The 26,633-nt window shown below is 42.2% G+C and overlaps 1 protein-coding gene across 1 annotated transcript in view; it reads left to right on the plus strand.

The window, feature by feature from the left end:
* The window catches only part of CRYL1 (crystallin lambda 1), a 122,325-nt gene that overhangs the window by 38,303 nt on the left and 57,389 nt on the right, over nt 1-26,633 (plus strand). The window contains exon 3 of the mRNA XM_046664813.1: nt 5,307-5,433. Coding sequence (XP_046520769.1) covers nt 5,307-5,433 — 127 coding nt within the window. The remainder of the gene's footprint in view (nt 1-5,306; nt 5,434-26,633) is intronic.

Consider the following 26,633-nt stretch of genomic DNA (forward strand, 5'->3'; position numbering starts at 1 on the left):
CCCAGAGTCCTCAAATCTTCAGATTTTAAGCCAGTAAATTGTGCCAATTAATCCTATACACAAAGCCCCCGACAGAATTTTTCTTTTAAATGAGATAGCATTGTGGCTTAGCAGGAAGCATAAAGAAGAGGAAGTGGTTCCTAGTAAGCATGTTTAAGAGCAAGAGTCAGAGGACTGGCTTCAGCCCCATTGTGCTGGATTCCACCAGCTTTACTTCCTTGGATGGGTTTATAACCAAGTTGGGCCTCAATTTCTGGCCCAAATTTCTTCTATTTGTATCACCAAAATGAACATGCTGGGATAAATAAAAAAGAAACATTCTTTGTGTTTTGATGCATTTCACTGAAGTATTTCTAGTTGCTTTTAAGACTGAGTTTATTGGATTCAGATATTATTTATATATCTTTTTTTTTCCCCACGTGGACAAAACTGGGAAACAAAGAGTAGGCCTTAGCAGTGATACCCCTGAAAATCAGTACTATTTCTCTTTTCTGTACATAGAATAAGAGCCAGGATGTAATCAGTTAGTGACTGTGCGTTATGGATTTATCAGTATAGTAGAGCTCATATTCACGTTGAATAACTTATCATTACTAAAATGAAGATGATGACTATTTCCCTTTTCTCATGAAATATAAAGTAATATAGTGTCTAGAAATGTTAGACTTTAAAGAAACAGTCTATAGTATAGTTTCTGGCAATAGGGCAAAGTAAGTATGCTGAAAATCCTTTTCACTTCAAATACTTAACAATATTGAGTAAATGTATATAGTTTAGAGTTTCTTTATAATGCATAGCTGAGGTAGCAACAAGTAATGTAAGTTCTCAGAGAACAAATTTGGGATCATAAATCCCAAGAGAGATGTGAAAGCTGCAGGTGCCCTAAGGGTATTGCCAGTCTTGCTGATGTGGAGCTGTGGTTCTGAGAGCCAAGCTTAGTCTGCGCAAGATGGGCATAAATCGGAGGTCCCTGTAGGAGGCCACTGCTCAAAGGGCTACATGTTTGGTGAAAAGGAGAACTAGGAACAAACTAACTAACCCATATGTGGAGGCTCCTCTGTCTCAGCCGTGACTCTGGGTAAAGGGGAGAAAGCTCTTTTCTCAGAATTTATACCCATAACCAGCCCTCTTAAGGTTTGGAGCCCAAATTCATACTACCTGTGTGGTCTTAAAAACTCCAAGCCAAGGATTCAGATAGGTCCCTTGGTTAGTAGTGCCTCCAAGTGCCTGTCAGAAGCAAAATGCGTATCACCTCCTGAATGATGTACCTTAAACCCAAGGCTCAAAGAATTCCCACAGAGAGCCTTCAGTGAACGTCTGCTCACAACCCAAAATCACACAACACTGGAGAGACAAAGTATTATGAACATAGTGAACTGGAGGTCAGATTTGAAGATAGGATTTAGCATGTAATTCAGAAAATGAAGTGATTGAAAATGTGAAAAAGTAGTTAAGAAATATGGAGGTTAGAGAGAGAATGCCTAACACACATCTTATTAGAGGTCTGAAAGATTTAGAGAGAATAGGGAAAGAAGCAATTCATGAATATATAATGATCAAGTTCATATCAATTGAAGACATGAATCCTCATTCTGGTCTCAAGCAGGATAAATAGAAAGGATATCTACACCTGAATGCATCATAGTGAAGCCATAAAACACCAAGTAACACAAGAAAAGTCTTAAAAGCAGCCAGAGAGAGAAAAGACAGACTACCTACAAAGGAATGACAGATTGACAACAAATTTCTCAACAGGCAGTAGAATTCCGAATATGGTACAATAATATCTGCAGAACACAAAGAGCCAGTCGTAATCTAATCGCTTCATTTGAAGTGGCTTTAATAGGCAAGTCCTCTCTGTTCTGTAAGCATAATTTTGAGCAGTAATTTTACAGGAGTTCTATATATATTACATATTCTATTTATTCTAAAAGTTTTTTTTAACAGATGTGGTAGGCAGAAAAATGGCTCCCCAAAGATGTCCGTGTCCTAATGCCTGGGACCTGTGAAAGTGTTACCTTATATGGCAGAGACTTTACAGAGGCGATTAAGTCAAGGATATAAAAATGGGAGAAGATCCGAATTGGCCCAATATAATGACAACGGTCCTTTGAAGGGAAAGAGAGAGAGGCAGGAGAATCAAAGGAGACACGGTGACAGAAGCAGAGGTCAGAGTGGTGAGAGTGCCGGCTCCAAAGACGGAAGAGGACCAGGGAGCCGGGGAAGGTGGTGGCCTCTAGAAGCTGGGAAGGGCAGGGAACAGATCCGCCTTTGGAGCCTCCACAAGGAACGCAGCCCTGCAGACGCTTTGATGTTGGTCTAGTTGAGATTTGCGACCTCCAGAATGTAAGATAATAAATTTGTATGGTTTAAGTCACTCAGTTTGTGGTAATTTGTCACAGAAGCAATAAGAAACAAATGTGACAGCTTTATTGTGATAGAATTTGTGTACCATCCCTTTGACTTGGTTAAAGGGTACAATTGACTGCTTTTTAGTATACTTACAGAGTTGTGTAACTCCAAACATTTTTGAAAGATGGATCAAAAACATGTGAAATGAGAAAGAAATGCTCTTCACATCAGTGGTGCTGTCCTCCCCGTGGTAACGCAAATGAGGACGCAGGTCGTGTTTGGGAGGTGGCTGGCCTACTGACGCGTGACCACAGGACCTCTAGGACTAGTAAACTTTTGTTTTTCATTTTTATCTTAGTAGAGTAGCCTTTCTGGTGACCCTTTTTGTTGTATTTCCCTTGATGGGATATAAAATATCCATTTGCTGGCACTTAACTTAAGTCAGTTCTTTCTTGATTTTAGCTCTTAAACTTATAAATCTTAAATTTCTCATCTCTTGCTAAGACACCATACGACACGCTATACAACTAACATAAACTCCTTGAGGAACTGGCGAAGAAGCAGACTTTGTTTTGTACGTCGTCAGTTAACTACCTTTATAAACCTCTGCTTGAGCTCAAGGACTGTCTGTGCAGACCTCTCTGTAATGCCTGCGCATTGTGGGGTCGGGGGCATTTGGGGCCCAGCATGGAGCTGTTCTGTGTGCGGGGAGAGCTGAGGAGGAGCTTCTGTGTGTTTGTCCTTATGATCCTCCAAAATAAAGTAGCCATTTTCTGGCCCTATTTTATAGTGTTTTTTTTTAAGCTAATACATTTACAGATCTTTCAAATTATCTATATGACAAAAATCTCCCAGATTCTCCCTCTCCTTAAAAAAAAATGTAAGCCCAGGTCTCGTGTGCTGATGACCTATAATGGCTTCTTTATCCTTGCCGTCCCCGAAGCAGGAGAGGCTTTGCATCTGCCTGATCATTTGTGGACTCATTATCTTTGCCACGAAGCTTCTTTTCATTAGAAATAAAGAAATCTATTTGTGTTTCAGCATATCTCTGTATTTTTCTTTTTTTTTACAGTAACAACAGCAAGAAAGTTTATCTTCCTCAGTTTGTAGCTAAAACAACACACGAAATGCACGGCTTTAAGAAAGAGAGGACGCAGAAACCAAACCAAAGAGCAGCTCTGACCTAGAGCTGGCCTGGCGCTTGCCACTGGTCACAGTGCTCTCCAGTTGGACATAAGCAGTCTCAGGAACACCCACCTCAGACAACATCCCTCTCAGACCGTGACAAAATGAGACAAAACAGGACCGTGTCATGTGTTATAAATTTCTGTAAGCGTAGACAAAAACAGGGTCACTGTGCAACCTAGAAATGCTGAGCACCCCTCTCCCGGCTGAAGAGAAGGACTGCGACTTCCTTGCCCGTTCCAGCTTTGTGTTCAGTCTGGTCTCCCCTCCGTGCATGCGTGTTTACTGAGATGCCCAGTCTTCAGGTTGCCCTTGCTTTCTGACAGCATCCAAACTAGGGAACTTCGACCCTCCTCCAAACCACCCAACTAAAGCTCAAGTCCTATGGTAACAGATTCTCTCCGATGCCCTCTTACTGGCACCCGCGGTTCCTCTGCTGTGTGTTCCCCCTCCATGTAGTAAGTAACAAACCCGACATTCCACTGCAGGTATCTTCTTTGGCTGAAGGACATTGACAGCTTGAAGATAAAAACCATGATGTGAAATGATGTAAAAGTTATTTGACTCGCTGGCAGAAAATAACAGACTTATTTGGAAATGCTCTTTGGGCAACTGTGTGTGTTTGTATATGTACTCTGCCTTGTTTATTTAATGTGTCATGAATTCTAAGCAGGACTGACCATGTAGTTTCTGAGGCTACGTGCAAATGAAAATGTGGGGCCCTTGCTCAGTATTGATTAAGAATTTTAAGACAGCGACAGCAGAGCATTAAACTTAGCACGGGCCTTCTGACACGGGGCCCTGTGCGACTGCCCAGGCCACGCACCGTGAAGCTGCTGCTCCTGCTTATAAGACGCCTTCTTTCAGCCCTTCTCCTCAGGGACTGACTGAAGGATGAAGAGGAAGACCACTGCTGTCCAATTTTTCCCCCCATGGGCCTTTTTTTAATCCTTTTTTTCAAAAAAAGTTAAAATTTTTAATTGTGGTATCATACACATAACATAAAATTTACTATCAATAATTTTTAAGTATTCAGTTCAGTGGTTTTAAGTACATTCACATTATTTTACAACTGCCCATCTTTATAACTCTCTTCATTTTGCAAAACTGAAACTATTCACATTAAACACTTAACTCCCCATTCTCCCCTCCCCCAGCCCTGAAACCACCATTTTTCTTTCTATCTCTATGAATTTGACCACTCTAGATGACTCATATAAGTGGAATTCTGCAGTATTTGCCTTTTTGTGACTGGCTTATTTCACCTCCAGGTTCATCCATGTTGTAGCATGTCTCAGAATTTCTTTTCTTTTTAAAGCTGAATAACATTCTGTTGTATGTACATACTGTATTTTGTTTATCCATTGATCCGTATATGGACATTTGGGTTGTTTACACTTTTTGGCTATTGATGAATAATGCTGCTATGAACGTGGACGTACAGACATCTGTCCGAGTCCCTGCTTTCACTTTTTTAGGGTGCATACCGAGAAGTGGGATTGCTGGATCATGTGGTAGTTCTATTTTTAACTTTTTGAGTTAAAAGCCACAGTGGCTGCATTTTTACATTCCCACCAACATTGCATAAGGGCTCCAATTTCGCCGCCTCCTCACCAACACTTGGTTTGTTTTCTCTTCTTTCGATGGTTGCCATCTTAGTGGGTGTGAAGCGGTATATCATTGTGGTTTTAGGTCTGCATTTCCCTACTGATTATTGATATTGACCTTTCCTTTTGAATACTCACAGTGATCACTCTGCTTCTTCCTAGAAAAGAGATGAAGTTGCTGGAGCAGGCAGGTTCTCTGAAAGGCTCTCTGAGTGCTGAAGAGCAGCTGTCACTCATCCGCGGTTGTGCAAGTGTTGAAGAAGCAGTAGAGGGCGCCATGCACATTCAGGTGAGCCAAGAACTTTGTACTCAAGTCTGTAGGGGCTTGAAGAGCTGTCTTCTGACCACCATGGAAGAACAGGGGAAGGTAAAGGCAGTGGGAAGGTGTGGACGTCTTGTACCCTCAAGGTCAGAAGGATGTTTTATGTGATGGGAGACATGGCCTCAAAACATCTCCTATATGGGCTCTCATGAGACTAATATGATAATGTTCTCTTTCAAAGGTGTTAGAATTTTGAGTAAAAATTGATTTTCTGGACAGCTAACACTTTTAGTTTATCTTCCTATTGGATGAGAGATTATATTCTTGTTCCCAACTATAATTGAGCAGAAGCTTAAAGAAATCACCTAAAAGAAACCCTTTCAGTTCTTGTAGCATTTGCATTTAGCTTTTCCAACAACTTCACTTAAAAAAGAGAAGCCCTCCAGGGCACTGTTTCCACAGCTGAGTGAGCTCCAGGCAGAGCTGAGGGGCAGCCTCGGGCCGCGGGCACAGCTCGATGCTCTCTGCAGGATCCGTGCTTCCTGGGGCTCCTGGCGCACCGGCAGTCCTGCCCCCAGTTAAGAACCCTGAGGTAGAAAGTTGTCTTCTAAAGTGTCACACTTACTGCCGTTGGGTTTAAGCAGATTTTAAAAGAAGCATCATTCCTGGGAGCCCTCCGTGATAGTTTGTGTTTTCTGAGACTTGTGCATTTCTGTTTATTCAGTGTTGCACATTTCATTTGGTTACTGTGATGATATTCTAGCTGAGAATTTGGGAGCAAACCAAAAAAGACTGAGTGTGTTTTGTGTTTAGGTCAGCTGCTGCTCTGAGATTCAAGCCAAATAGAGGAAGTCTAAGTTCTTGTCTTTGTAGCTCTAAAATTTCTCTGATTCATTTAACAACTGTGTGTTGGATAGAACGTAAGAAGAGGACTGTTTTTCAATTCCTTATCTCTTTCTAGCGTTTTCCTCTCTATCTGTTGTATGGGAAGGTTGTGTAAAATTGAGGAGTCTTAAAAGGGATCCCAGTGCTCCTTTAATTAGCTGTCGGATGCCGTCTGTTTAAACACTTACTGAAGTGGTGGCGGGTGCTGTTGGAGCACTTGCTTCTGAAGATCATGGAAGCTTTCCTGCCTGGTCTCAGCAGAGAGGGTTAGTTTTTGAGGAAAGTGTGTGCTTCTTATGCTGAGCCTGCTGGAGGAGGAAATACAGTTTCGATTGTGTTGCTCCTGACACTAGCAAGGACAAGTGGGATCTTCCTGCCATGGAGGCAGTGGTTGAGAACACAGATGTTAAGTCAGGCAGACTTTGCACTGAGCAGCTGTGTCACTTTGGCAAGTTTTCTTAATTTCTGAGCTCTACTTTCTCATCTGTAAAATGGGCATAATACCCACAGCACCTGGTGATTGTGAAGAGAACCATCAGTGCTCAATCTAAGATGACCCTAATGTAAGGCACGTCTCTCAATGAGAAGATTAAAAAAAAAAGTCCCTTTTTGGGGTCAGTTTGGTATATAATATTTACTTGATGGAAATTAAATATTATAATTACCTATGTGATCTGAAATATGAATATGCAGTATAGTGTTGTAATACTTCTGCTTTCACATTTCACAAAACGCTTTTGTTCAAACTCTTAACAGATAGACTCCAGTGTCTTTGTCTTCCTGGGAGTGACTTTTTGAGACTCTTTTCGGAACAGTTTTCCAGAGCGCATCATCTCTGCTTGCCTTGGAGATGTTTCTCTGCAGAGTTGTTTTAATCCATGTATGAGGACGGCATTGGAAGTTTTCTTTCCAGCCTCAACTACTCATTCTCAAACCTTTAGCTGTTTTTTTTCTCCCTGCAGTAGTATGCGTGTGGTTCCACAACTTAACAGCTTGCTGTGTTAATTTTTTTAAAGGGATCTTGATAAAGCTTATTTACAAATTTCCCAGCACTAGCAATTTTAAAGTCATGCCCCGGAATAATTAATATGTCTGTGTTAAATTTCTCTGTCTCCTGGTTCCATTTTAAACAATAGATTCTGTCAGATGATTTCTATACTAGCATGATTGAATTAGTTCAGGCTAATATTTCTTCCCTGAACAGTGTATCATTTTTCAAAAAATAGAAAGCTGTCCATAATGTGAGAACTTTATAATGACTTGACTATGAGGTGAGTTCTTCTTTTATGGGATAATTTCTGGGGATTATTCTAACTCATAATGCATGTAAAGTGCTTAGCATAGTACTCAGCACATAGAAAATGCTTCATAAATTTATAAAATGTATTATTTTATAATGTGGCCATTTGTATACAGTTTTGGTAATAAATATTATGGGGCAGTATATGTTGTTCTATTTGTAGTAGGTGCTAAAAACTGCTCTTTAAGGTCTGTCTTTATTTTATTGACTAAATGAATATATTTACATGATATTTGCATGTTGAGCAGCATCTGTCATGCAGAACAACACAGAGTTAGGCAGTGTGGGGAGAGGAGAATGAGAAAGATGATGGAAGCTCTACCAGGTTTAATTTATGTAAGAGATTAAGTTCTTCAGAAACCGTTTGTACTGCTAGTATCACAAAGAGTGTGGGGAGGGGGATGGTTCTGACCCGGAGGACTTGGGCAAGTTTATTAAAGTTAGGATTTGAGCCTGCCTTGGCCTTTGACAGTGCATTTTAGAGGACAGGGTGGGGGCAGAGCGGGGTACAGTGTCTCAGAAAGAGACGAGCAGAGGACGAGAGGTGCCTGTGTGTGTGCTCTAGGCCCCAGGCGTGGAATGGCCAGGCTGAGCTGAGGGCGATTGGAGAGGTGGGAAGAGGCTGGAAGTGAAGTGGAAGCCAAGTTGGGAATGCTTTGAATGCCAACATGAAAGTTACTTAGATGAAATGAGTTAATATTTATAAAGTGCTTAGAGTAGTGCATGGCACTTAAGTAGTGCATTCCTTAAGTGTTCTCTTAAGGAAATAAAGGGTTTGGGTTTCATTCTCTTTCCTGATGAGACTCCTCCAAGGAAGGTGTTTAGCAGGAGAGAGAAACTAATCAGAAGGAAAAATGGATAAGAAAAAAACCTTAGGCTCCATTTTTGTTTGTTGCCTTGACTGATTTTCTTGGACATGTTTACATATTTCTTGAATGACTTGGGGCAAATTTGATTTTCCAAATTTTGTAACTAATGCATATTAATTTTACCTCATGTTTACCAAACAATAAGTTAATAAAACCCCCAAATCAAAACCTACCTGATGGTTGTACCTTGTGTTTGTTACATTGTATTAGGTTTCTAACAATCCAGGAATTTTAAAAATATATTTTAAAGAATAAAGAGTAAAGTTTAGGAAAATCCTGCTTAGGTCTATTATTCTAAGAATGTTGTAATATTTTTGTGTATTTGTATTTCTTTTCATTTCTCCTCTTTATTTTCTCTTTCTCTAACATACTTGACATTATACTATAAATAGAGTTTTGTATCTTGGTTTTTAATTAAAACTTAGAATATTTCTTGTTGTGTGATTTGCCCAGGACTCTATCAGATAGAAAAGTTTAATTCTTAGACTTAAAGAAAATTATGTTTCTCCTGTGTTGTCTAGCATGGAAGAACCTTTCATCCAAGAGTGACATTAAAGCTGAAGATGCAGAAGGCCGCAGTGGTCTGTAAGGCATCTCCTCCTCACCAGGCCTCAGCGCACTTCCTTGTCTCAGTGCCCATGACTTCCTGCTAGCTCAGCCCTCTGGTCAACTCTTATAACTCCTTTTTCTGGTTAATAAAAGGAAAAGTTGTCATTGTAGAAAAATTAATCCAGGCTATTTTGAGACATTTTTCTTATAAAAAGAAAATTATCATTACTTTAGGGAATTGTTCAAAAGCAGGAGACATAACTTGTGAATTAAACACAACCACATTGCTTGCCAGAGCTCCTGATCTGCCCACAACGTAACTGTAGGATTTACTGACTCCCCACGGGCCCAAGGCCCAGAAAGCTGTGTGAGTCTCTGAGGTGGATTTGTCTTCTAGCCAAAGCCCAGGAGGTGGGTGCCTGGGGCAGAAAGTCTTCTAATACTCTGCTGAAAATGTGGGAGCAGACAAGGAAGGAACCCAAATTTCCAGAACTTAGTGCAATTTTGAAATCAAATCTTGCCTGGCAAGAAAATCTACTCTACTGGAAAAATAAGTTTATTCTGAAAATCCTGTCTCCAGTGTTGACTCTTAAAGAGCATTAAGGCCCATTAGCTGTGCTGCGGAGGCTGTGTGTAATCGCTGGAGTTTAGGCCCGGAGATGCCAGGTGCTGGTTGGAGCCGTGGCAATGGTTTATAGAATTATGAAGTTTAAATGGAGTTTCCTTGCACAAAATCAGGACAACAGCTGAAATCTTCAAGTAAAAATTATATTATCCGTGTAGATGATCAGAATTTGCATCTGAACTTTGCCTTTAAAATTTAGAAAATGCTAGTTGTTTTGATAAGGGCTTTTAGACTGTCAGTAGTTACAGGAAGCAGTGTTCATGAATACTAACACTTTTAAAATTTATACGTTTTCTTAAAGGCTGGAAGCTTCTTGAACTTATGGTCTTGGTTCACTGAGGCTCAGAATAATCCTTCCTTTGGAAGGGAGGGGGATGGGAGTGAGGATGGGGGTGGAGGTGAGGAGTGTTCAAGTAACAAAGGGCATATGGGATGGCCAGCACTGAGAACGTGCAGGAAGGTACATTGAAACTTGGATTTTGTTTTTCCTGTTCCATGTGTTTTTTTTTTTTTTAATTTGTAAAATCAGGTTTACTAAGGTATAATTTACATTAAAAAAATTCACCAGTTTTTTTGTTCAGTTCTGTGTGTTTTGACACATGCATATAATCATATAACCACCACCATGTTCAAGCTTTAGAACATTTCCATCACCCGCCTAGAGTTCTCTCCTCCTCCTCTGCAGTCAGCCTCCACTCCCCCTTCCCCAGGCCCTGGAAACCACTGAGCTGTTCTTTGTGCCTATAGTTTTGTCTTTTCCAGATGTTAGGTAAAATGGAATCATGTAATATGCAGCCTTTTGGGTTTGACTTCTTTCACAGAGTAAAATGAACTTTAGATTCTTATATGTTGTTGTGTTTATCAGTAATTTGTTTCTTTTTACTGATAAGTAATATTCCACAGTCTGTCTTTCTGTTTACCAGTTGAAAAACATTTGGATTGTTTTCAGTTTTTAGCAGTTGTGAATAAAGCTGGTGTAAACATTTGTGTACAGGTTTTTGTATGAACATTTGTTTTTATTTCTCTTGGGTAAATGCCTAGGAGTGGAATTGCTAGGTGTATGGTAAGTATATGTTTTTATCTTTGCAAGAAACTACAAAACTTTCCAGAGTGGCTCTACCAGTGAAACTGTCTAGGCTTCAAATTTTCTTAGTTGGAAGATTTTAAACAGGCCTTCAATTTCTTTGGTAGATATAGAACTATTAGGGTTATCTATAGGGTTAATTATAGGGTTATCCATTAGGGTTATAATTTATCCTCTTTCATTTCTAATTTCATTTGAGCCTTCTCTCTTTTTTTTCTTAGTGAATCTGACTAAGGGTTTGTCAATTTTGTGTATCTTCTCAAAGAACCAGCTCTTTGTTTCATTGATCCTTTTTACTGTCTTTTTTGTTTTCAATTTCATTTATTTCTGCTCTGATTTTTATTGTTTCCCTCCTGCTGCTGCCTTTGGCTTTGTTTGTTCTTCTTTTTCTAGTTATCTTAGTATAGTTTGAGATTGCTAATTTGAGATTTTTCTTGTTTGTTAATGTGGGCCTGTATTGAAATGAATTTCCCTCATAGGACTGCTTTTGCTGCATCCCATATGAGTTGCTATGGTGTGTTTTCATTTTTGTTCCAGATATTTTTTCATTTCTCCTTTAATTTCTTCAGTGATCCATTGGTTGTTCAGTAGCATGTTGTTGGTCTCCACATATTTGTCACTTTCCCAGCTTTTTTCTTGTAGTTGATTTCTAGTTTCATAGCATTATGGTTGGTAAAGATGCTTGTTATTATTTCAGTCTTCTTAAATTTATTGAGGCTTGCCTTGTTCCCCAACATATGGTCTATCCTTGAGAATGTTCCATGTGCCATTGAGAGGAATGTGTATTCTGTTTTTGGATGGAGTGTTCTATCTATATGTATTAAGTCCATCTGGTCTAGTTCTTCATTTAATTCCACTGTTTCCTTGTTGTCTTTCTTCTGGATGATCTATCCATTGGTGTAAATGTGGTGTTGTGGTCCCTTACTATTATTGTGTTGTTGTTAATATCTCCTTTTTGGTTTCTTTTTTCTTTTTTTTTGAGGAAGATTAGCCCTGAGCTAACATCTGCTGCCAATCCTCTTCATTTTGCTGAGGAGGACTGGCCCTGAGCTAACATCCATGCCCATCTTCCTCTATTTTATATGTGGGGTGCCCATCTTCCTCTATTTTATATGTGGATGCCTGTCACAGCATGGCTTGACAAGTGGTGCGTAGGTCCACACCTAGGATCTGAACTGGTGAACCCCGGGCCGCCAAAGTGGAACATGTGAACCTAACCGCTGTGCCACAGGGCTGGCCCCTCCTTTTAGGTTTGTTAATAGTTGCTTTATGTACTTTGGTGCTCCAGTGTTGGGTGCATAGATATTTATAAGTGTTATTTCCTCTTGGTGGAGTGTCCCTCCGATCATTATATACCGCCCCTCTTTGTCTCTCTTTACCTGTCTTATCTTGAAGTCTGCTTTGTCTGATATAAGGATGGCAACACCTGCTTTCTTTTGTTTGCCCTTAGCTTGGAGTATCATCTTCTATCCCTTCACTCTGAGCCTGTGTTTGTGTTTAGAGCTGAGATGTGTTTCCTGGAGGCAGCACATTGTTGGGTCTTGTTCTTTAATCCATCTCTCTACTCTGTCTTTTCCTCACGGAATTCAATCCATTTACATTTAGCATGATTATTGATACATGAGGGCTTAACACTGCCATTTTATTGCTTGTTTTCTGATTTTTCTGCATTTCCTTTGTTTCTCGTCCCATGTATTTCAGACCACCAATTCAGTTAGGTAGTTTTCTATGCTGGTTTTCATAGTTTTCTTCTTTTTTATCATTTGTGTGTCTCTTCTAATTATTTGTTTAATGGTTATCATGAGGTTTGTATAAAAAATCTCATAGCTGAGATAGTCCATTTTTGTGATAGTCTCTTGTTTCCTTTGACTAAGCTGATTCCATCCCTTACCTCTTCCCCTTCTGCGTTGTCATTGTCACATCTTATTCCATCTTGTATTGTGAGTTTTTGGTTAAAATGACAAGTTTATATTTATTTTTGGTGTTTTCCTTCCCTTTAATATTATAATTGTTTGCTAACCTGTTCTGATAGAGAGTTGCAATTTTTTGGTTTTGTCTTTCTATTTATCTCCTTGCTCAGAGTTTTGTAACTGCTTTCTTTTTTTTTCGGGTATGGGGGCCTTCTTGAGGATTTCTTGTAGCAGGTGTTTTGTGGTGATGAACTCCTTTAGCTTTTGTTTATCTGGAAAGTTTTTATTTCTCCATCATATCTGAAGGATATTTTTGCTGATAGAGTATTCTTGTTGAAAGTTTTTGTCCTTCAGAATTTTGAATATATTATTCCATTCTCTCCCAGTCTGTAAGGTTTCTACTGAGAAGTCCACTGAAAGACTGATAAAGGTTCCTTTGTAAGTTATTTTCTTCTGCCTTGCTGCCCTTAGTATTTTTTGTTTGTCATTGACTTTTTCCAGCTTCACTACTGTATGCCTTGGAGAAGGTCTTTTTACGTTGACAAAGTTAGGAGATCTGGTGGCCTCCTTCACATGAATTTCCATCTCCTTCTCTAGGTTTGGGAAGTTCTCTGCTGTTACTTCTTTGAACAAGCTTTCTGCTCCATTCTCCTTCTCTTTTCCCTCTGGGATACCTATAATCTTTTTGTTGCGTTTCCTAATTGAGTCAGCTATTTCTTGGAGAATTTCTTCATTTCATTTTAGTCTTAGTTCTCACTCCTCCTCTATCTGGAGCATTTCAACATGTCTACCTTTGATTATGCTCATGCTCCTCTATGATGTCCGCTCGACCCTTAAGGGAATCCATATTTGGTTTTATTTCTTCCATTGTGTCTCTTATCTCTGATATTTCTGATAGATTCTGCTTTATAGTTTCAATCTCTTTTATGAAGTAGCTCCTGAACTCGATTGTTTCTCTACATCCTTTTAACTCGTTGAGTTTTTTGATAATAGCTATTTTGAATTCTTTGTCATTTAGATTATGTATTTCTGTGTCCTCAGGACTGATTTCTGGTTGCTTGTCATTTTCTCTCTGGTCTGGAGATCTAATTTAACGTTTGATATTGCTAGAGGGAGTGGCTCTGTCTTTTTCACATCCTGGTGTTATTTGGTTGCAGTTACTGCCTATTGCCACTTGGCGGGGGTCAAGAGCTGCGTATTCTGAGCCCTCTGCCTTCAGCCGAGATCCCATGTCCTGGAGCCCTGCTGGGCAGTTTAGGGGAAGGGTGCTTTCTCCTGGGTGCTGTTGGAGTTTTCTCGCTCTGCTCTTGCCATCTGCTCTCCTGGGGTGTTGGCTTGATGAGCTCAACCCTCGTGAGAGCTTTCCCCCAAGTAGAGGGCTTCCCTCTAGGCTGCCAGGGCCCTCGGTGATCCTTGATGTTTCTGTGAACCAACGTCCCCTCTCCCCTTCCTTCCCTCTTGAAGGCCTTCTGCTGTCCCGGATCACAGTCTTTAGGGGAGGGAGTGAAGTTTTCTCTTACCCCATTCCACCTCCTCTGAGGGGGGCTCCAGGCTTTCTGCCCTCCATCATATGGCTGTGTGGGTCTCTCCAACGTTTTTTGTGTTGTGTGGACGTCCTCTTTGGGAGTGTGAATGTCCTTTTCATTGTATGGTGGAGGGGAGAGATTCCTGGGGAAGCTCACTCCACCATGATGCTCTTATTTCTTGTTTTTTTTTAAATCTGTGTTTATTTTTATTTATTTGCTTGTTTGTTTTGTGGTATGGGTAGCTTCAAAGATATGATATGAGCAAGGAATGAACTATGTTATCATAAATATTTGAGGGTCAGGCAAGTTTTAATCCTTTTTTTTTTGGTGAGGAAGATTCACCCTGAGCTAACATCCATTGCCAATCTTCCTCTTTTTTCTGTTTTTTCGCTTGAGGAAGATCAGCTCTGAGCTAACATCTGTGCCAGTCTTCCTTTACTTTTCATGTGGGATACCTCCACAACATGGCTGATGAGTGGGGTAGGTCTGTACAGGGGATCCAAACCTGCAAACCTGGGCTGCTGAAGCAGAGTCCACAGAACTTTAACCACTTGGCCACAGGGCCAGCCCCAGGCAAGTTTTAATCTTAATTGAGGATTATATATTTAGCTTCTTCCTATTTACCAAATAGGACTTGAGAAAGTGATTAGTCACAACCTAAGAAGAAGACTAAAATAAAGAAACAGAAGGGGAGGCATCTTCACTGCACTTAGTCTGCTGTAGGAAAGAGTACAAGTGACCAGCCTGTTGGCCCCCACAGTGTGTGTAAAACCTCATGTGCAGGCACTGTTAATAGCTCCTCTGTCCCTATGGGGATGAGTGAGGCGGTGGCCTCAGCTGTGTCCCAGACATCGTGGGGCCTGTGAGATCCTTAGGAACATATTCCACGTGAGCTATTGTCTTGGGCTTTTAATTTCTGGGCTTGAGTATGAAGTTAAATGTGCTGGGGCAGAATGTTAAAGGTGGCAGACTTTGATCTTATCCAGGAAGTGTGGCCTAAGGTTAGTGTCAGTCTGAATTTCTGCTTTACCTTTCAATTTGGGCAGTTCAGTGTAGGAAGATGCACTTCTTGGTGACAGACTTTGGTGCCTATGACTTGTTGATGAGCAAGGTGACAATGGAAAGCATGTGGCTTAGCATTACCCAGAACTGCATCTGGGAGCAGCCCCAGCATGCCTGTCTCACTTCTGATTGCAGTACCATAAGGGAGGGGCAGGCTGATGCTGGGAGGGACCTGGTAGGGGCCAGGCTGCCAGTGGTGTGGGCCAAAAGTTCCGTGAGAGAGCATTTGGTGAGGAGGCTGACAAACCCTCTGGAAGCTGTGGTCTGTCCCCAAGGCTGTGCAGGCCAGAGTTTTCGTTCCAGGGTGCTTTACTACAGAAGCCATCCCTTTAAAAAGTGTTAATTATAAATATTAACAATGTTTGAATACTAGAAAGGGGAAAACGTGCCCAATTTGAATATCCCAATACCCATTTGTTACATTTGTCTATATTTCCCTCCAGTCTTCTTTCATGTGTAATTTCTGTAGTGTAATTGTAGTGTGTCTTTATCTATTCATTTTCATATGCTGCTTATGTGAAACAACATCTAACATTTTTCTGCTTATTAGAGTCTGCAGTTCTTCAGGTGGCTGCATAAGAGGCTGTTGAGTGGAGGCACCAACTAAATCAAATGGTATTAATCCATTTCATTTAAAGTAACTAATGATAGGGAAGGCCTTACTATTCTTACTATTGCCATTTTGTTGTTTTCTGTATGTCCTCTAGTTGTTTTGTCTCTCTTTTGTCTTCTTGCTGCCTTCCTTTGTGTTTCATTGTTTTTTGCAGTGACGTACTTTGATTCCTGTCTCATTTTCTTATGTGCATCTTCTATGTAGGTATTTTCTTGGAGTTACCATGGGGATTACATAAAATATCTTAAAGAAATCTATTTTAGACGTAACAGCTTACTTTAATCACATACAAAAAGTCTAGTGCCTTACACCTCCCTCCTACTTTATGTTATTGATGTCACAAATTACGTATTTTTGTGTTTTGTTTCTATGTAACATAGTTTTGCAGTTGTACTTATTTTTATGCTTTCATCTTTTAAATTCTATACCAGAAATAAAAATGGTGTGCACACACCCATTATAGTATTACAGGATTCTGTATTTGTTTTTATGTTTACCAGAGAGCTTTATATTTTCACGTGTTCATGTTTCTGACTAGCATTTCAACTTGAAGAGCTCCCTTCAGCAATTCTTGTAAGACAGGTCTAGTGGTGATGGAGTCCCTCAGCTTTGGTTTCTCTTGGAAGGTCTTTATTTCCCCTTCATTTTTGAAGAGATGTAGTATTTTTGCTTGGCAGCTTTTCCTTTCAGCACTTTGAATATATCATCCCACTGCTTTCTGGCCTGTAATGTTTTTGCTGAGAAATCTGCTGATAATCTTACAAGAGCCCCCTTGTCCGTGACAGATATTTTCTCTTGCTGCTTTCAAGATTCTTTCTTCGTCTTCAACTTTTGACAGTTTGATTTCAGTGTGTCTTGGTGTGGGCCTATATAGATTTATCCTGGTTGGAGTCTTTGAGCTTCTTCAATGTGGATGTACATTTCTCTCCTCAGATTTGGGAAGTTTCTGGCCATTATTTCTTCATAAGTTCTCTGCCTCATTCCCTCTTCTCCTTCTGGAGTTCCCATAATACTTATATTGGTTTGTGTAGTAGTCTCGTATAATTTCCTTAGCTGTCTTCACTTTTCTTCATTCTCTTGTTCTTTTTATTCCTCTGAGTTGATGCTTTCAAATGACTTGCCTTTGACCTCATTGATTCTTTCTTTTGCTAAGTCAAGTCTGTTGCTGATCACCTCTAGTGAATTTTTCAATTTTGTTATATTCTCCAGCTCAAGAATTTGTTTCTGTCTGTGTTAATGTTCTCATTTTGTTGATGTGTTGTTTTCCTGATTTGTTTAGTTGTCTGTCTGTGATCTCTTAGAGCACATTGAACTTCTTAAGATGATTATTTTGAATTCTTCGTGAGATAATTCATAGATCTGTTTCTTAAAAGTTGGTTTTGAAAATTTATTTTGTTCTTTTAATTGGGTCATATTTCCTTGTTTCTTTATGTGCCTTATTATTATTATTATCTTTTCTTAGGAAGATTGGCCCTGAGCTAACATCTGTTGCCAATCTTCCTCTTTTTTTTTTTTTCTCCCCAAAGCCGCAGTACATAGCTGCATATCCTAGTTGTAAGTCATTCTAGTTCTGCTATGTGGGATGCCTCCACAGCATGGCTTGATGAGCGGTGTGTTGATCCACACCCAGGATCCAAACTGGCAAACCCCAGGCTGTGGAAGTGGAGCACACGAATTTAACCACTTGGCTACAGGGCTGGCTTCCTTTTTTTCTTTTTTTTTTTTAAAAAATAATTACAGAGACAAAGACTTTTTTTTTTGGTAAGGAAGATTGGCCCTGAGCTAACATCTGTTGCCAATCTTCCTCCTTTTTTTCTTCTCCCTGAAGTCCCCGTATATAGTTGTATATCCTAGTTGTAGGTCATTCTAGTTCTTCTGTGTGGGATGCTGCCACAGCATGGCTCTGTCAGCAGTGCATAGGTCCACACCCAGGATCTGAAGTGGTGAACCCCGGGCCACCAAAGTGGAGTGTGCAAAACTTAACCACTCACCCACTTGGCCAGCCCCTGCCTTATTATTTTTTATGTGTGATTTGTGCATTTCAAAAACCAGCCACCTCTCCTGGGCTTTATGGACTGGCTTCATACAGGGAAAGACTTTCACCAATCAGCCTGGCTAGAGGTTCTGAGAGCCTTTCAATCCTTTTCTGGGGACATGTCTTCTCTGGGCTTGTGCATGTAATTTCTCAGTTAGAGAGGTTTGCCGATTCTTTTCCAGGAGCTCGTCATCTCCTGCCTCCTTTGGTGTCTGAGTGGCACCACAGGTCCTCTGGCATCACAGTAAGCTGCTGAGCTCCCTTGTTCTCAGTGGCCTCCAGGCATCCAAGGTATGCCACTTCCCCGTCAGTGCTCTGAGTCACATCAGACAGAAACCATCCCTCAGACTGTCCCCCAAAGAACTGGAGTGTTAATGGACATCCCCCTCTTCTCTTTCACTCCCAGGGAAGACGCTGTGAGTTGAGCTTTTCTACCAGATTGCACTGAGCTGTGCTGGCTTGGGGGAAGGGCCGTCTCAGAGGAAATGCAGTGGCTTTTCTCACCCATTTCAATGGGTCTTCTGTGATTTCCTAACTGGTTTCTGGAGTTGTCAAAAAGGCTTTTGGACCATATACTGTTGTTAAGTTTTTGTCTCTGTGGGAGAATGAGGTCTGGGACTTCCTATTCCACCATCTTCTGATGTCACTCTAGAAAAGCTTTATAACAAAAGGACCAGATTTAGATATCAGAGTGTGTCCTTTTCTGCAGCCTAAATGAATCCGTTTTTCCATGTCCATCTCTCCTGCTCTTTCTCTCCAGAGGCTCCTGCACTGATGGAATTCAGTCAGCCTAAGCCAAATGTCATTTAGAAAACAGTGATCTTTGCTACTTCCAGCACTTTGCTATTATAAGTGAAACTTGATTGATCATCCCTGTATATCATTCTTCCATATTATGAGTTACCTTTTTAAGGGCAAGATCAATCAAAGTGGAATTACTGGGTATAAAGCCCCTTTCTGGCTCTCGATAACATATTATTGATTGGCATTGTAAACTCCCCTTACCCTTTAATTAAGAGCAAACTATGGGCCAGCCCTGTGGCCTAGTGGTTAAGTTCAGTGTGCTCTGCTTCAGTGGCTTGGGTTTAGTTCCTGGGTGTGGACCTACACCACTTTCAGCAGCCATGCTATGGTGGCAACCCACATAGAAAATAGAGGAAGGTTGGCACAGATGTTAGCTCAGGGTGAATCTTCCTCAAGCAAAAAGAAGAAGATTGACAATAGATGTTAGTTTGGAGTGAGTCTTCCTCAGCAAAAAAAAAAGAGCAACCTGTTAAGACTGTTCGATTTTAAGCTTGCAAGTATTGGGTATATTGATCTTTAAAATGCTTATTAAATTGATAAATGAAAACAGATACTTCATTATCCAAATTTGTCATAATAAACATGTCATCCCAACATTGACATTCTTAGTTTGGTTTCTAAAATAACTGTAAACTGAATGAGTGACCCTACTTTCCTCTAAAGTTAAAAAAAATAGAAACTCAAATCTGTGTTTAGAAGGATACTGCTGAGCTTTTTTTTTTTTTTAAAGATTTTATTTTTTCCTTTTTCTCCCCAAAGCCCCCCGGTACATAGTTGTGTATTCTTCGTTGTGGGTTCTTCTAGTTGTGGCATGTGGGACGCTGCCTCAGCGTGGTCTGATGAGCAGTGCCATGTCCGCGCCCAGGATTCGAACTAACGAAACACTGGGCCACCTGCAGCGGAGCGTGTGAACTTAACCACTCGGCCACGGGGCCAGCCCCTACTGCTGAGCTTTTTTGAAAAGATGGTATGATGATATTGTAACAGAAACCTTGGAGAGTTGACGTAATATTGATTATATGTAATATAGATATAGGTAGAAACCTATATATCTATCTATGTCTAAACCTATCTTTCTATAGATAGAAACTTAATTGTCCCTTATGTCTTAGAAGTTTTAGGTTACATTAATGCCCAAAGTCAAAATAAGCAAGTGTCTAATGTAAAGATTTTTATTTTATGAAATCTGTTAAATGGAATATATAAATATCAACTAAAGAAATAATTTTTTGATCTTATCACTCAGTTAAAAGCACGATCAGTCCATTTGAAAGTAGCTATGGCATGTGTACTTAATGCTTGGAAAACAAATACTTCAGCACTTACGATATTAGCCTCTAGTTATTTTCCCCAGACTGCTTTCACCTTTTGCTGTTGGTGGTGAGTGGTCATTAGTTGCTAAGCATATTAGATATCATGCACTATACGGACACATCACGGAGTCTTGCCTTTTTAAGAGGTATATTATAAGGCATAAGAGGGAATCTGTCTGAGAATTTAATATTAATAAAAAACAAGGAACACCTGGAGTGAAACTCCATGCTGGTGAGAGTCCAGGGGACCCCAGTGTTCAGGAGTGGACGCTGTGGAAAGCATCCCACGATTGTTTGTTTGTTTTTCCTCCAGTTCTTGGGCTTCCTACTGCTCGCCTAGTGGCGTCGACCCCCTGAGATTCTTATCTGCTTACTCTGAACCGCCTTGTTTGTGTTTATTTTCATTTGAAAGTCAATATTCAGACTTGTTGCCCATATCTGTTTGAACAACTGGGGGAAAAAAATCAAAAGATTTCTTTCAAGTTGGTGACTTTTACCTTTTAGGAGTGGGATTGTGCTGTGTCAGTCCCTATCACCCACAGGAGATCCTCCTGTCCTTCAGAAGCCCTGGTCATTAGAAGCATTGGACTACACGTCTGTGTGAGGGGAAGCATCTGGGCGCTTGCGCTGGTGCTGTCCCTCTGACTAATCACATCTGCCAGGACCCAGGGTGGGGAGGTCGTGCCCTCTGCTGCCCCGCTTCAGCACCTGTGGTGTGTCTGCTACAGGGGGCCCTGCCAGGGTGAGCTGGAGCCGCCTTCCTGGAGAATGCCTGCTTTGTTTACACCTTTCACAATGAGAAAATTTACACGAGCCTTCCCTTTATAGGGTCTCTTCCTGCTCTTTGTTTAAGATGTTACATGGACTTGTCCTTTTACATTTTCTTGCTTAACTTACAAGTTCAAATGAATTTCTACCTATCTTGCCATGTAAGTTGGAGGGTTTGGGGGGTGGGACTTTTCGCCCTCCAAGGGTCCTGGGTTTCTCCCTGAACATTGCCAGAGCAAGCCCTCCAACATTGAGTGACCCCCCCACTGGGTACCCAGGACCCCCAAGGCCAGCATGGCTCATCTTTCCACTTGGTCAATGACCCACCGCCAGCACCAAGTACCATATGTCAGTCCCTTCCCATTACCAGGTTCTGTGCCATGTGCTTCACACACGATGATCCAATTCATCCTCACAGCACCCTGTGGGGTGAGTGCTAATAGTTACTCTGCACCTTGTCTCCTCTCCCCCCTATTATTGTAACCTCCATACCTCTGGGATAATTTTGGTGGTTTTGTTTTCTGCTGATCCCCAGCACCTAAAACAGTGCCTGGCATATGGTAGGAACTTACTGGTAACATTTACTGATGACTGAATGGAGTATCTGTTTACAAGTGAGACATTCAAGACCTTCCCCAAGAGCCCCCGGATGGTGAGGGTCGAGACAGTATTTGGATTCAGGTTCCTTGTGACCCTCCTGCTCTGCCACCCCTCCCAGGGAAGGAGGGAGCGAGGGAGTGCAGGGGCCTGGGAGGACGTGGAGAACCTTTTCCCAGCATTCCTGGACATTTCCTTCTCGCCTCTCCCTCTTCTTGTCTGGGTCTCTGCCCTCTCTCCAGTCTCCGCCCAATGCCAGGCATCCTGGCGCCTAGACAGAACTTTCCAGAACTTTCCACTTTGCTCCCCTGGGAAGCATTCGCAGTGAGACTTTGCTGCCTCCTGACTCTTTTATTCTGTGCATTGGAGAAGCAACAGTGAGCTCCAGGGTGAAGGAGCAGTCTCACTACCTGGCTGGTTGCACAGGCGTCCAGACGCTTGGCTGTTAAAGCTAGAGAAGACAGACCAGGAGTTCTGAGCTGGCTTGACCCTGAGGCAAGATGGCCTTATCCCTGATCCTTTCGGACCTGAATAACAAAACCCCAAAGTTCAGAGGACCAAGGTTGCCACGTTGCCTCCTTCCCTTTACTAGAAGTAAAGGACGTCGAGGCAGGCCCAGGCAGGAAGCTGTTGGTTGAGGGTGAAAGTCAGGAAAGGATTTCTCCAGAAAGTCTTTCTCGGCTGGGATATTGGCTATGAGTGGCTTGGGATGGGAGAGGAAAGTTCCATGTGTCCCCTCTGGGCACAGCTGACCAGCTACTCCTGGGTTAGGCAGTGTGGAGACCCAGCAGCCTGGGCCAGCCACATCTGAAGGGCCAGGAGCACTTGACTTCTGCCCAAGGTTTCCTCTCGGTCTTTCCTCAAGCGGACCCTTGAAATATTTGGTTTGGCTATGATAAAATATTACCAGTTACAATCACTTACATGAATGGAGTTCCATGCAATAATTATGCATGTCATCAAATATGGACTGGGCTAGCTTTTGGTAAGTCTTTTGATTGTAACAGAGAAGTTTTCATGTGTGTTCAGCGTTATTAATTCATTGCTTGTGGAATATGGCCCTCTCTTCCTGACTCGGAAATTAGAGGGAAGATTACATCCCATCTGCTGTGCAGCCTGGGGAGCGGGAGTGGGGCTGTGGGCGCTGGGAGGCACTTGATGCCAAACCAGCGTGGGGCTTGAGGTGTGCTCCGAGATAACGCGTGAGAACTTCAGAGCCCGCTGTTGTGACTGAAAGTGGAAGGAAATATGAAAAATATATTGTCACTGTCTTGAAACTCTGACTGTTGTCTGCCTTTAAATGGAGCAATTTTCAGGAGCTACAAGTTGAGATCCAACTGCTGTTCTTAATAGAATTCAGGACCGTGTACTCATGCTTTTCTCTTCGTGCCCAGGTATTTTTATTAAATGTCTGCTTTCTCTGTACCTGTAAATAGGGAATCCCCTTCTTTAGAGCTTGAGAAATGAAAACTGATGCCTTTCATTAATAGCTTTGTGGGTAATGCACAACTAAGTTCTCTCTTACTTAAACCCAATTAACTTGAGATGTTTTTGGTACTTTCCTGAGACGTTATTCCTGAGGTGTTAGATCAGGTGAGAGTCATTTTATTGTATAAGCACTGATAACAATGAGAAATGAAAAGTAAGTTACCTTGAGTCCTACTACCCTCACAAATTACCCATTTTGGTTTTTCCTTTTTTCTTTTGGTCCTTACGGAATTTTATGTAGAATTTTATATGGTGCTTCCCCACCCCGACCTTAACCGATAGTATTGTTCTATGTTATGTTCATCCTTCTGTGATAAGAGACCGTGTTATTTCTGACAGCTGGGCAGGTGGGCGTGTGGGTCCTGGGGTGGGGACCTTGGGATTGGGTTTGGTGGTCCCCCACCCACTTTCACAGTGGGGTCCTGTGAGGTAACAATGACTCCTCCACTCTTCTAGCTTAAGGCCAGTTCAGAGGCCTAGGCTGGGACCCAAGGGCTGAAACTTGGCCACATGCAGTTTTAAAAACAAATTTTTTGTGGGGCCGGCCTGGTGGCACAGCGGTTAAGTGCTCACGTTCTGTTTTGGTGGCCCAGGGTTCACCGGTTCGGATCCCGGGTGCGGACATGGCACCACTTGGCATGCCATGCTGTGGTAGGCATCCCACATACAAAGTAGAGGAAGATGGGCACGGATGTTAGCTCAGGGCCAGTCTTCCTCAGCAAAAAGAGGAGGGTTGGCGGCAGATGTTAGCTCAGGGCTAATCTTCCTTAAAAAAATAAAATAAAATAAATTTTTTTGTTTGAATGACTCACTGATGTTTAAAAGTCAGGAAATTTCCATATAAAATGGATTTCTAGCAGCTCGTTAGAGTTGGATTCTCTGGCCACAGTGAACTGGGTAACTGAGATGCTGCCCATGCTCCCATCACTCTCTTGTGTGGCCTTAATACTGAGGCCAAGTGGCTCTTGCCACATATCACAGTTAGTGCACTGTCTTTTTTAGAATGGAGAGGAAAGTGAAGTGTTTCTTGTATATGTATCTTAACCAACAGTGGGAAAACAAAAATGAGATTGAAAACACTCAAGTTTCCACCACCTCGCTAACTCACTTGTTACCTGTCTGAGTGGTGATGGCTCTTGAGTTTGCTCCCCCTTTCCCGCCCCTCCAGGCCTAGATCTTGGCACTGCAAATCCTAACATCCTGATGGCAAGAGGAGGCACAGCAGTGAGTCCAAAGAGATGTTCCACCTCCCAGATGCTGAGAGCATAGCTGGCTTCCACTCCTTGCCCACTTTCCGCCACCCTGCCCTCCTCTGCCTGGCCCCACCGAAGCCCTAAGATTTCCTAGGATACCTTCTTTCCCCTCAGCAACTCAAGATCCATGGCTGGTATTGGCTGTTTGGGAATGGGGAGATGTGGAAAGCGTTCCAGTTGAGAGTCCCAGGGAAGACCTCCACGTCCATCCGCTCACTGCGAGCCTGTTGTAGTGATGCCACGCCCTGCACTGGAGGACGCCCCCTCTGTCACTGGCCCCGTCAGAATTCCCTCTTTTTAGAGGTGAAGGCAGTGGTAGGAGAAGCTTTGACACTAGCTAGCCACCCCCTTGCTCCCACTAAGGAGGTACAACATGGCCAACAATTTTATAGGAAGTTTAGAAAATAAAAGTTTTCTAATCTGTAAAAGGGAGATAATAATGGAAACTACCTGATTATCTCTAGTGAGGAGGAAGTAAGTTAATACCCTTAACGTGCTTAAAAGAGTACCTTGCGTGTAGTGTTAGGTATGATTATCATTATTATCAATAAGGGGGTGGGAGGGAGCGCCTTTGACCTAGCTTCCTAAAATAAGCATTCCTGTCAGTTTTGAGTCTTTTCTTTTTCATGCATGGTTTTGTTTGGTTTCATCCACAGTTACCGTTGGAATGAGCGGGTTATTCCCTGTGACCGTTCCACGTTGTGCTGTAACTCTCAGGCCAGCCTTGTACCGGCTGCATCCTGTTCTGGCGCTTGTGCCCCCCTGCTGCACGCAGCCATCCCCGGGCTGCTGTGCCTCCGGTTTGTGTTATTTCCCTGTGAGGACACCTCTCTGATGCCTGAGACAGCTTCTGTGTAGACAATTTTGTTTAGGATCTTTTCCCTAAAGTGAGACTGTTGGACTAGATAATATGTGCTCTTATCTTTTTACCGAAGACTTTCTATCTTGTTTGCTTTCTGAAAGGTTGTGCGGATAGTGGTTTTATCGTAGTCTGGAGTCCCTGGAAGGAATGGCATTTGGATTTGTGCAGACACTCACAGTGCTCTTCTCCTTCCTTTCCCTTCTACCGGTTGTTAGTGAGAACAGTGCATTTTTTGCCACTCTCCTGGAGAAATGGAAACTCCCCCAAGCCAGCAGCGCGGCCTCCCTAGCTCAAGCTCGCAGCAGCCTTGCCTGCGGGGCGCCCCGGCCGTCCGGGGTGCACGAGGGGCTGGGCTGGCCGGCCGCTGCTGCTGAAGCCTTTCCTCTTCTCCAGGCTGCTCCTTTGGTGTTAGAGACGATGGGCTCCTGAATGGACTTCTGTTCTTGGGATATTTGAGTGAGAAAGCAGCCCTGTTATGCGCGAAAGATGGGTTCAGCTTTACACTCTGGGCCGTCACACCATTGATAGACTTCTCGAGAACCATTAGGTGTCCAAGGCTGAATTCAGCCTTAAACTTCTGGGATGTGTAAAGCACATCGTACTTGTCCCCTGAAATCCATTCGTTTCTCTTTCGTTACATCCCATTGGGCATAAAGGAGTGGTCTCTGCTGTAGGAGTGGCGTTGACTGTGTAAGTCATCCGGGGCATCCCACCGCCTTGCCAGCCAGAGACTTTGCCCCCTGGCCTGGCTGTGGCAGCACAGCTCTCCTTTGGGGCCTGGCATTGCTGCAAGAGTGAGGGAATGGCCCAACTAAGGCCTGAAGAAGTTTCCTGGGACTCTGGGGCTCTTTCTCCTGCGAGAGCCATAGGGAGAAATTAAACATTGTCATGCTTGGCTGCAGGGCAAGGAGTAGTGCAGCCATCCTGCCACCAGCCTGAGGATGAAACAGATAAAAGGAAGAATGCACAGCTAAGAGGATTCTAGGGAAAGAAAAGTCTCCGCCACTGTGTTAACTGAACCCTGAGTCCCTCTCTGCCTTTGGACCTTCTGTAATGTGAGCCAATCGGTGTCTCTATTGTTTAGGGCATTTTGAATTAGGTTTTCAATTACTTGTAGCTGAAAACACCTTGAACTAGTAAATATGATAAATTACTTGCTGACCCAGCCTTGAGCTTCTGAAAGGCTTCCTGTTAGTTTTTCAGTCTTTTTGTGTGTGTGAGGAGGATTGGCCCTGAGCTAACATCCCTTCCCAATCTTCCTGTTTCTGCTTGAGGAAGATTGTTGCTGAACTAACATCTGTGCCCATCTGCCTCTGTTTTATGTGGGACGCTGCCACAGCATGGCTTGATGAGCAGTGCTAGGTCCATGCCCGGGATCTGAACCAGTGAAGCCTGGACTGCCAAAGCAGTGTGTGTGAATTTAACCACTACACCACCAGGCTGGCCCCTCATTTTCATTGCCTATGTTTACTATAAATATTCCACAATTTATGTATTCATTCCCCTGTTGATGGATCTATAAATGTTGTAAACAATGTTGAATTATAAATAATGCTGCAGTGAATATTCTTGTACATCTCTTCTTATATTTATGTGTGTAATTGGCATATAGACTTAAGACTAGACCTTGTGTCTCATAGCAGGTGCAGCATCAATTTTACACACACACACTCACACGTAGCAG

This window comes from Equus quagga, chromosome 6, assembly GCF_021613505.1.
Source record: "Equus quagga isolate Etosha38 chromosome 6, UCLA_HA_Equagga_1.0, whole genome shotgun sequence".
In the NCBI taxonomy this organism is placed as follows: domain Eukaryota; kingdom Metazoa; phylum Chordata; class Mammalia; order Perissodactyla; family Equidae; genus Equus; species Equus quagga.